The sequence below is a fragment of the Protomyctophum bolini genome, assembly GCF_963924005.1.
Source record: "Protomyctophum bolini genome assembly, chromosome: 1".
NCBI classification, from domain to species: Eukaryota; Metazoa; Chordata; class Actinopteri; order Myctophiformes; family Myctophidae; genus Protomyctophum; species Protomyctophum bolini.
The window spans coordinates 11,843,855-11,856,342 of record NC_137862.1 but is presented as its reverse complement, the minus strand read 5'-3'; the positions used below and the strand labels follow the sequence as shown (position 1 = coordinate 11,856,342).

At 42.1% G+C, this 12,488-nt stretch overlaps 1 protein-coding gene across 1 annotated transcript; it reads right to left on the bottom strand.

Annotated features, from left to right (window-relative positions):
* Positions 1 to 4,797: 4,797 nt before the first annotated feature.
* On the bottom strand, positions 4,798 to 10,626 carry cyp19a1a (cytochrome P450, family 19, subfamily A, polypeptide 1a; the record flags this gene model as incomplete). Its single annotated transcript, XM_080762916.1, has 10 exons — positions 4,798 to 4,815; positions 5,785 to 6,033; positions 6,155 to 6,396; positions 7,662 to 7,824; positions 8,685 to 8,796; positions 8,914 to 9,028; positions 9,241 to 9,423; positions 9,932 to 10,086; positions 10,187 to 10,337; positions 10,449 to 10,626. The coding sequence occupies 10 exons, from the start codon at positions 10,624 to 10,626 to the stop codon at positions 4,798 to 4,800; spliced, it is 1,566 nt and encodes a 521-aa protein (XP_080619042.1).
* Positions 10,627 to 12,488: the final 1,862 nt, after the last annotated feature.

Genomic DNA, 12,488 nt, shown 5'->3' with positions numbered 1-12,488 from the left:
CACTTTACCAGTCCAAAGTGTACTGATCCATATACAGTACGTGATACATTTTCAGAGGTTCTATGAGAGATAGTAGGCTAGCTACTCTGTCTAGTCTTGCCTTGATAAACCTGCCATATGGATCTAGGGAGAAATGTACATCATCCGTCTCATAAGAACATGAAATGAAAAACTATAGACTTCCAAAAGAGGAAGAGGAACAGATTTCACGGCAAAGTGCACAATTTCCTGCAAGGCAAAGTGCATTAGTAGTACCATCAACATTATGCCCAAAAATAATAGGATTACTTCAACCACTTGAGCCATCTATCCCATATTCTGGGGGTACATTAGCTGGAAGTAGACAAGCTACAAGGTCACAATGCATTAGCTGGAAGTAGACAAGCAACAAGGTCACAATGCGCTACACATTAGCATACAAAGAGATTTGGTGTAGTTACTACACCAAATCTCTTTGTATGCTAATGTGTAGCATACACCGCTCTTTTCCCCCATATTCTACTACACTGTAGTAGAATATGGGGGAAAAGAGCGGACCAAGTTCAGAGCCGACCCAGAGTATTAGTTTATTAGGTTTAAGTGGTATAAAGTGTGTGCTAATGCTACTAATGTGAAAGAGAAGACATTTTGTGCTACAGAAGCACAAGCTGTAACATGGGGGGATTTGGGTGGCAGTTACATTACCATTAGAATGGTTTGCAAAGCCAATGGAGTTTGATTCATGTCCTTTTTCATATGCATATTGACACACAATCATTCAATACGCATGCTTGTTTTATGCACCACACACACACACACACACACACACACACACACACACACACACACACACACACACACACACACACACACACACGGTCAGACTCTGTTACCACAGATCTATCCAACAGATGGCTGACACTGTGGAGCCAGAGGTTTTACAGTGATTCTCCCCCAGTCTGCTTCCGTAATCAAAACACATGCGATCAGTTCCTCGATCGGCAACGCTCCTCTTATCTCCTGCTGTTGAGAGACAGTACGTCGATAGGCTGACATAGCATATTTCTCATTCATCTTTTATAATCTCTGGGGGGCCTAATCCATTATCTACACCAGAACGTCTTTATGGAAACGTGAGTTGATATTCACAATTCCACATGCATGCCTTGTGTTGAATGCACTGCATTTATCTTCACTGTGTGTGTGTGTGTGTGTGTGTGTGTGTGTGTGTGTGTGTGTGTGTGTGTGTGTGTTATCCATATGATTGCCCTAGGACATCAGCTTCAGTACAGTCAGGCAGTGATCATTAAGACCTTCTCCTACTACTGCAGCTGACACGCTGAGAGAGACGTTGACACAACCAGGCAGGTCATTGATTACATCATGTCATCCCTTCATCTCCGCAATTATCATTTCATACTCTTACTACACCTTACAGGCCTACACAGTAATCCATTGTTACAACTGGATTGGCATTATACTGACGGCAGTACGTCAGAGCCCTGAGATTCATAACCGGTAGTAACTTGTAACTTCTCACACTGTCACCCTGTAATTGATTATCATTATCCACGCACGGAACTGTACACTGGTATCATATTATTTCAAATACCACCCTTGGAAATGCTGCTCAGTTTTCTATCCACATGGTACATAAACGGTGGGACTATGCAATCAACTGTACTGTACATTTATTATTATTATATAAATGTATTTCTTTATTGGAGTATTTCAAAGTTTCAGTAGCCTACTTCTACTTCTACTCCACTACACTATGAAATATCGGACAGATCTGTCTTGAGCACATAGAGATACTATAGAGATACTGTGTTACGATTTGCGGGATTTTTGGACAGAATCTGGAGGAGTAATAGTGCAATAGTAATCGTTCTTTATTGATAGGTTCAGAACGAAAATACATCGCATGGATGCAACTGGGACGTATCCTCAGTGATGTATCCCAAGGTCATCTGGGTTTCGGGTCTCACGAACATCATACCCCTCACTCGGGTGACACAGCCGGGGTGATCAAGTCCCGACTTACGTCCCAGTAGCTACCCTCGATCAGACCCACTAGGGAAAGACCAGGGCCACACAATCCGTTGGAACCACTCCGGAACTACTAATGCCGGGACTGAGAGGTACAATTCTGGTATGTGGAGGGACTAGACTCTGTGGGTTGCCTCCTGTCCGGGCCCCTCCTACGTCTCACCAGGTCCATCCTGCTCTCACCAGGAGTACAGCTAGGACCTGTGCGTTGCACCAGACTCCCAGCACCAGACACTTAATTCAGGAGTGGTGGATTCTTGAGCCGCAATGGTTCTGCAGGCTCCACCTGGGCAACGGTAGCACTGCAGGCTCCACTTGCGGCTCGAATGGCCCTAAAGGCCTCATCGAAGGTTTTTGGCCTTCCTCCTCACGGAGGATGCAGGCTGGGGCGCTAACCCATTTTGAATATAGACTGACAGGAAATGGGGAGAGAGATGGGGGGGAAGACACGCGACAAAGGCCATCGGGATCTAGGGCCTATAGTGCCCGGACGGTTGAACTAACCGTCCGGGCCTGCATTCGTTTTGCACGATTATATACAGTAGGTTGTCAATGGTACCCCAACGTTCAACCCCTGAAGTGACCACATGATCCAAAAGGTATATTATAATCAATTCTTAATATGGATCAAAAATAGCCTTGAACGATTACTATTGCAATTTATTTCAGGTCAAATCTTAGATTGACTGGCCTACCATGCTTCGGCCTGGTGGAGACAATAAAGGTAATCTCTGAGGAATAATGCATTGAATTTTGGAATAATGCAGGAAATGTTTGACCAATGACAAAACTTCTAGGAAAATCTTTGAATGCGGACTGCGGCCCCTAGAGGTGTCAGAGAGTAAATATAGAGTTTAACCCATTGCTGGCTGTCTGAAGATTATTATTTTTTAAACTTTGACATATTATTGCTTATAGCAACATTTTGATACCGATATTTTTGCACTTTATTTACTCAAGTACACTCAAGTACAAGACTTTTACTTGTAACAGAGTATTTCTACATTGCAGTATTGATACTTTTACTTATGTAAAACACCACTGTGTTTACGCTAGCAGGGCTTCATCACTCTCTCCATCCCCTCAGTCTGAACTGAACTAGGTAAAAAGATACTCTGCCCCTCAGCCTGGGAGGACACATTACAGCAGGAACTGAAGATGTCCAGCTTTATTCCTCTTAGCTTCGGGGACCGCAGGCGGTTTGTTTTCCTTTGAACATTTTTTGACTTATTTTGCCAAAGCAGGTGGTTTGCAATTGCACTTAATAGTGGTTATGCTTTTCATAGCGTTTTTACACTCACCATTTGACGGTCCTTTTTATTTGTACTGAATGTCCTTTCTCTGTGGATTAGTGCTGCTGTCTGACCACAGTGACCAGGCATCTCTTCAGAATGGGTCCTCAGGTTTAAAAGAGATTATTGTCTGTTTAAATAAAGGGTGAATAAAATACAAATTGGGGGTTAGAAACTTCATGTAAACATTTTTAAAAAACTTTTAAAAATAGATGTGTGAAATTGCCAGCTGTCAGCCGTGGCTGTCAGAAGCAGGAGGTGGTGTTCATCAGATAGACGCCTTCTAGGAAGTCTGGCATTGGAAAAGAGAATCCAAATATGGCACTCGAGTGAGCGTTGTAAACTTTAACTTGAAATCAACGCTGCCCCGTAAGCTTCTTTTATCTGTTTCCAAACAACTTTTTAGATTATGTTCTACCAGAGACTTAATGAACAAAGTGATGATTGAATGATTTCTAATTGGTTTGAAATGAAAACAGTAGAAAAACTCAATTCAAGGTAAAATAGCAGCTCACGAGGAGTATAGGCCTAGGATCTATCAGTATGTGAGCTGAGGATTTCTGTTCGATTTTGCTCATTATTTTCCTTTGTGCAAAAAAGAAAGAGAAATCTTTTACTTTCAACTTCCCAGAGAAAGCACAGAGAGAAAGTGAAACAGACAGTCTGTCATCTGCCAGTCTGGCAGATGGCTTATTTTCTATAATGTTATTGTACATCGAACTTCATAGCATCATGAGAATGTTACTGCAGGCGATGCGGTTTCCACTGAACTGTCTTCCTGGTGATGTACCTCAAAATAACGGGTCTCTCTGGGGATACACTATACTGTACATCACACACACAACAGCCATTGATCATCTATAGGACTTTGTGTGACTCTTCCAATCTCAGGCACATTTGATTCAGCACAGCTGCTGCCTCCCAGGTGGCAACAGGATGACAAATGATTCAAGTCTGATTGACAGAGCAAGGGCCCTGAACCCTATGCCAGCACTGCTCCACACACACACACACACACACACACACACACACACACACACACACACACACACACACACACACACACACACACACACACACACACACACACACACACACACACACACACACACACACACACACACACACACACGCACAGATATAGGCCTACCGTCAAATATTTACTGATCATGACATTAATACTGTGGGCCCCCCACATTAATACTATGTCTGTGTGCAGTATTTATCAACACTGCACATGCACATACAGACAGACACAGAACAGATGTAGCCTACAGTATGTGATCAGAACATGAACATTTCTTCCTTTGGGATATGATGATGAACAGTTTTCTTCCCTTATTTAGGCTTTAGAATGAGGGTAACTCCCAAATCACCATGCTCTGTGTCTTAGCGCCCTCTCTTGTCCACCATTTGCAATGACATGGAATTTTGGACAAGAAACCAATAGCGCCAGACAGTGTACAGAATCTTCGCCTTAACAGACGACGTCACACTGATAAGCAAGAAGCAGAAGAACACCACCACAACACATAAGATGCAATGGAAAAGTTCTAACTGCACTCACGTGTAAAAAATGCACCATCAAACTTTCAGATGCTGTTTTTCTCCCAGTGTGGAGGAAGAATGATTAGGATTTGTATTCTCGCCCTTATATAATCCTTGGTTTCTGTTGTGTGTGAACATACAATAATAGTAATTCAAAGCAGTTGTCCTCAACCACACCTCCACCAGTCGCTGTCATAAGAACGGGAGGTGCGCTCATGATTACGGCAGCAGAGCCTGTTTGTCCATGGCTTCACGCGCACCTGCAGCCCATCAAGTATAATTTACGCTTCGTCCCGCGATGGTGTCGCGCACGTAGATCTCTAAACTCACAACAGTCGCATCCGCGATGCGATGTGATCTTGTATATCAGCTGTTCTCTGTGCGCAATACTGTTGCGCTTTGAAGTATAAATGTCTCCTAGGGTGCATCTCTCACTATAGCCATTGCCAACACACAAGAGTGGAATGAAACCATGGCGCTCCCCAAAACAATAGGTTTGGAGATATGTTGGGAATTGATTACATGAAACAGTCACCCGTGCGCCCAGTCCCAATGTTTGTAAACAAATGGTCTATTGTCTCATCCATTCAGTGAGTTCATGCAGTATTATGCAAGTCTGTCATTTAAGCATGTGTGAATTAATTGTAGATTCAGAAAGCAATGCCACGTAATACCATACAAAACATTGTCATGAAATAAAACACAAAAAACAAGTCCCAATAATTTATATTTACTTCAGTTTTAGCATATCTATACACATTTCAGAGCACACATAGGTGTAAAACACACAAATATAACTTAAACAATAGACATTTATCAATACCCAGTCAAGAGATGGTACTCTTGTCGTTAGTGAAACAAACAGACAAACAAACAAACAAACAAACAAACACAAATAATCTTGTCACATTCCTACTTTCTGACAAAATTGTTTTCTAGGTATAAATGTCATGGTGAGAGCCCCTGCATCGTGCTCGTGCTCCACGGGCTGCTGTGATAGGTTGTTGGTCTGTGGGAGACAGTCCAGTGTCATGCCATTATGGGGGCACACAGAATACCGCGACAGCAGCGTCACCAGGATGGATTTCATCATCATCATAGCGATGTGCTTCCCAACACAGGAGCGAGGACCTGAACCGAATGGCTGGAAGTAGCGGCTTGGAACCTGGATGTAAGAGGACAAAGGATAAAGAAACTGTCACTCTTCTATTGTTGAAGTTCTTTGACATCATTTTGAGGGCTACATACATTATGTGTTACAGGGAGTATATTTAAAGAACTCTTACATTTTTCTCAAAGTTATCCAGGCTGAATTCATTGGGTTTGAGGAAGAACTCTGTCCGGTACATGCGGCCAACGTTTAGAATGATATTTGTTCCCTTTGGCACCCGGTAGCCCTCTATGATGTCATCAGAGAGGGCCCTTCGCATGGTGAAGTCCACCACGGGATGGAAGCGTAAGGATTCATTGATGAAGCTCTCCATCACCGGTAGCTTCTGAAGATCAGAGTTCTGAAGCTCTCTCTCGCCTACATACACAGGGAAACATATCTTACAGTAAATGTCAAGTCAAATCACTGTTACAGTCTCAAAGGGGCCCAAACGTAAGACACCCTCTGACAGGTCAGAGGCTGACCTTACATTCCTCCATCAGGCAAGGAAAAACGCACAGTAACATATCTGTTACAAATGCAAATTTAAAGAAATGGTAAATATCACGTGTAAGCTCTATACTGCTCAAGAAGTTTGAAACAGCCTTTGGCGACTTTGCTTGCTATTTTTTGCCTCGTCCTCTATATATAAAACTATGTTTTGAAGCTATACAAAACATTATGATTATTTGAGAAATGGCTTTCAAGGGAAATCCCTCCGTGGGTGGCTGTATCCAAGGCAACGTAAAGAAGAAGGGACACGTTCTACGCCATGACAAAGACTCATTGAGAGGCAAACTGGAGCTAGATGTTCGATGGAATGCATTGAAGTAAATGAGAGCTGGCTGAGCCAACAGATTCAGGTGAAGGAAAATAAAAGAACAACTCATCACACTTTGTTGATTTTCGATGTGCACACTATAAGTTTGGCTGCTTATTGTGGGTTGTCATTCAAAAAATGGTTGACAGGCTGTCAATAATTGACAGTTTCACAATGACAGTTGGCACAGTCAGAAACATACTCTGTGCTCTGCCATAATACAATGCTCTGACCCAATTTTTACAAAAGTTGCAATGATTTAATAGTGTTTAGTTATACGCTTGTCCACACAGCTCTCATTGACTTCAATGCATCCCATCACATCCATTTTGTCCAGTTTGCACTGAATCTGCTGGCTGGAATTGCCGGACAAAGAAAAGTGACGAACGTGTCCTTTCCTTCTTTACATACTATGGATGAATCTAAGAGAGCGTTTCAAAGTGGGTGTCATGTATTATTTGGAATTCATCAATATCACTTCAGTTTAATCACCCTCTTAAACAGACCTGAATTGTACTGTACTTCTGTTCTTTTTCAATGTACACCAAATCTCTTTGGCAAAAACAGACGATCTACAAGCTCACAATGCGTCACAACGTGATGCGTTGTGAGCTTGTAGATCGGCTGTTTTTTGGGTGAATGTTCCCCGGCTTCCCCCATCTTCAGATTCACATACTTACTACGTAATATGACATGAGATTCTAAACATGAACGATGTAATTCAGGGGTGTCGTGGATGAAAAGGTTATTTATACAGGGGTCGACCCCTGAGCCAAAAGAGAACCACTGGTCTAAGACATATGGACCTTCCAGCCGTTCTTACCTATAACTGTGTCTATCTCCTGCAGAACCTGCAGCTCTACATCAGGGTGTTGTTTGAGAAGCAGCAGCATGAAGAACACACTGACTGACAGAGTGTCTGGGGCAGCGATCACCATCTCCAACACACACTGCCTTACATCCTCGGCTGACAGCTCTCCATGATTCTGAGGACACACACACACACACACACACACACACACACACACACACACACACACACACACACACACACACACACACACACACACACACACACACACACACACACACACACACACACACACACACACACACACACACACACACACACACACACACACACACACACACACAGCATGTTTTAAATTGTATTTAAGTTTCCCACAGTTTAATTTCATTCAACTTATATGCAATTTATATACGGTATCTATATACAGGTGCATCTCAAAATATTTGAATATCTGGGAAAAGTTAATTTTCTTCCATAATAGAAAATGAACTAACTGACCAGCCAACTGGCCTGACCTGAACCCAACAGAGAATCTATATTTTATTGTCAAGAGGAAGGTGTGAGACATTAGATTCAACAATGCAAATGAGTTTAAAGCTGCTAAGCTATATCAAAGCAAATCTGGGCTTCCATAACACCTCAACAGTGCCACAGGCTTATCACCTCCATGCCACGCCGCATTGATGAAATAGTTTGTTTAAAAGTAGCACAGACCACATATTGAGTGCATCAAATAACATACATTTCAGATGGTTGACATATTTCTGTATTATAAATAAATAAAAATGTAGTGGTCTCAGAAAATATTCTAATATTTTGAGATAGGATATTTTTTTTCATGAGCTGTATGCCATAATCAAGATGACAACAAAAAGGTTTTAAATATTTCACTTTATGCGCAATTAAACTAGAATATATGAAAGTTTTACATTTTGAATTTGGAAGAAAATGAACTTTTCCACGATATTCTAATTATTTTAGATGCACCTGCGCGCACACGCACGCATGCACATATATTCAGAGTTTCAGACTGACCTGTGCAAAGATGAGCTCTGCTGTAAAGTTGATGTTGTCCAGTTTATCTGCCTCCTGCAGAGCTCTCCTCTTCTGTTCAATCAGACTCCCGATGGCATCCTGCAGTTCCTGGCTGGGAGAGAACAAGCAACCATAAGGACCATGCCGACTTGAACCGGCTGATAACATCCAAAGCGGGTGAGAAAAAAAAAAGATAGATGCCGTTTGCAATGTGATGCACCGCACTTACGTGGTTTTCTTGTGCCTCTGGTGAATCCAGTCAAACTTGAAGTAGATATCTGGTTTGATCAAGACAGTCTGCCATGTCTCAAAATACCTGTTGATCTTCAGCATCAGCTCCTTCTCTGGAAACAGCAGAAAGAAAGGGAAAAAAGAGATTGCTTAATGAATAGAGGCGAGGTTACATCTAGTAGTAGTGTATCCCTAGCCACTAACACGTGTATGTTTACTTTGGACACACTAAAATAAGCAAATTTGTATCAATTAAAGACATGAATAGTGACTGCTACTGACTACTGTGGCTTCTGTTGTGTAACTTGTGTTGTGGTCTACCCACCATTAAGAGGAACCCCCAGGAACAGTCTATTGGAGATGTCCACCACGATGTAACGCAGCAGACTCAACACATCCACCTCAGTTCCTTTGCCATCGGAGTGGATCTCCCCCAAACGGTCCAGATGTCTGTTGGTTGAGGACACGCATACCTCCACTGTTTGCTGCAGCCCCGGACCTGTGAGTGCTGCAAAATTCAATGAATTACTGTCATTGAGGAATCATTGATAATTATGAGAGACAGTTGTGGAAAAGGTACTCTCAATCATTAAAAGTAATCAATAAAGCAATGTAGAAATACTCTGTCACAAGTAAAGGTCCGGAATTCAAAATGTAAATGTAAATGTTTAGTAAAAGTACAAAAGTATTGGTATCAAAATGTACTTAAAGTACCAAAAGTAGAATATTAATTATGCGGAATGTCCCATTTACCACATTATAAAAATCTTACAAGATCGGCTATTTTCAAATGACCCAAATGTGTATAGGGCTGAAGTGGGTAATGCATGTTTTGTAATAATAATCTACAAAGTAACTAACTAGTAACTAAAGTTTTCAAATAATTGTATTAGCGTAAAAGTAAAAATTGGAAATACTCCAGTAAAAGACAACATTGTTACTTGCATGAATGTAGGCTATCTTAGAAACTGAAATGAGGCACGATACAAATGCAGATCATATAGTGTTTAATTTACCTTTGACAAAATAGGTGCGCATCTTCTTCCACAGAGCGATGTTATTGTTGAATATGATGCCTCTCTCGTGCATACCGATGCAGCCGAGTCCCAGCTTACTCCCAAAGCGTGAGGTGTAATGCCCATGCTTCAGTACGTGATGCACTGCTGAGGCTCTAACAGGAGGACAAATATACATGTTGCAGGTTATAATTGACTGAATGACTGACTGACAATTTGACTCGGACTGACAAGTGCATGTGGGGGGGAACCAACCTGCTGAGTACGAGAGTCTCCTCTCCATTGATCCAGACCCGGACGATGTCTCCATACTTGGTGTTGTAGTAGTTACTGGCTGTTCCGATGCCGGTCCAGATGAACCTCAGATAGGACAACAGTGGTCCAAAGCCCAGACAGAAGGAAGGACCTGCCGTGTAATAAAAGATGGAGTGCAAGATAGTCAATAGTATTCCAAAGTAATCTGCTAATCGATGCATAATGTTCAACATGCAGTGGGTTATATTGCTCTGGGACTAACCTGGTACAGAAGATCTTTCTGTATGGCTCCAAGCAGCAATGAGCAGAGCGAGGACCAGGAATAGGATTCTAGTTGCCATGGGGATGCCCTCTGATCCCATGGCCGTGGCGTTTTGTGATTCAGAAACCAGTGTCATGTTGACAGACACCATCAAAGTGGCCAAGTGCATCGGAGTCATCGTCCGTTGGCATTCTTCGCAAGCAGAGAGTAAATCCATGAGGACCGCGAACACCTGTTCAACACTGAACACACCGACGGCTGGTACAGTTGGAGAAATGTGCACCGTCTCGACACAATGGCCATGTCTTTATACACAGTCTGTCGTGGATGTGTGCCAGGTCAGGGTAATGCAAACGTCATAACAAATTCCCTCATAACCTTGAGGGTTGGGGTTTTTGCCAGTGGCCTTGAGCAGACTGGAGCTGCATCAATGGGCACAAGTTGTGCATAAGAAATGTTTTCCAGTTCAGCCCCAAGTAAGATTGCATCATGGTTGATCTTCGACTTTTGTCTGGTGATGTAACACACACCGACACACGTGTCTCAGGTCTCCTTTGAACATCAAAAGGATTTGTTTGACTGTACTCTACCACTGTAGGAGAGCGCCACAGAACACCTGCTTTCTTTTGTTATTATTAAAGATTCATGTGTACACAGCAGCGCGGTCTCTCAAAGTGCATCTTGAATTCTCTTTTATGATGACCGGTTCGTGCATGGTCAAATCTCTACTTTGTTTGTAATTAAATGCTCTCATCTTTTTTATCATCATCACAACAGTTCAAGGTTTCTTTATTTGTTACGTCTTGTGTACGAGTGCAGACGGTTTCCTTAAACATTGTACAGCAGTATTATTATTAATAATAATAATGATAATAATGATGACGATACTAAGCATTATATACGTATCGTATAGCCTATACAATGGCAAAAGAATAACAAAAACAGGATAATCAGAAAATCCAATCCGGGGGGATAGGTCATTTTCTGTTGTAGCACCCACACTGTGGAATGAACTTCCACCTCATGTCAGAGCTTCTCAATCCTTGTCTGTGTTTAAATCACGTCTGAAAACTCACTTGTACTCCTTGGCATTTGACCGTATACTGATTAAGAGTTGCTGCTTCCACTGCATTGTGTCCTTATGTGCCCTGTCTATGTACTGTTGTTGTTGTTGCTTTTTTAGTATTTCTTTGTGTACAGCACTTTGTTTCAACCTTGTTGTATAAAAATGTGCTTTATAAATAAAGTGGATTGGATTTGGATTTTTTTATACTGGTCTTGGGGAGTGTGACGGGAGTGTGACGCTTCTTTCCAATGACGTTGAGGAGTTTCACAGGGAGGATGTAATGCATGCAGACATTGCAGAGGAAAAAGCTGAACTTCCCACTTCTGCCTATCTAACCAACCTATTGGAGTGGAGTCACAACGCAGTGACAGAGATCAGCCACTGCACTGAATGCTCAGCCAAGCCAGATGCACTGTGGATGAAACCCAGTCTCCATGCAGGCGGTGGGCACAAACCTTACACCTGCACCAAACAGACGCCCCTAAAGTACTGCATGTTTCTGTATGTCTCTTTTCTTATTGTATTTCTCTGTACTGTGATTGTTCTGTATACCTTTGTCAAACCTCATCAATCTCAACTCATTCTTTATCATTACATTACAATGCTTGTTAAAGCCTCCCTTCATCCTGCCTCTCCCCATACAACTCTATTGTATTATCTTGTCTCTTTGCTTTCTATGAAAGTATTACAACGGTGCTATGTTGTTGTTTTAACACCAATGCCACAAGGTTGATTTTGGATATTTTTTTAAACTTGTAAGTCGTTTAACTCTCCTTCATACTGTATGTCCCGGTCGTTCTCTGCAATGTTTTTCCATTTGTGACAATGCCGATGTTGTTTTGGGAAGGCAGGGCCTTTGTACCATTTAAACTGTATAAAGGATTCACTGTTAATTCACTCACCGCCTACATGCGGGCGCAAGAATGTGAAGTGTTCAAATGGCTGTCTGTGTACTGGGGGGCCCAGCCTAGATA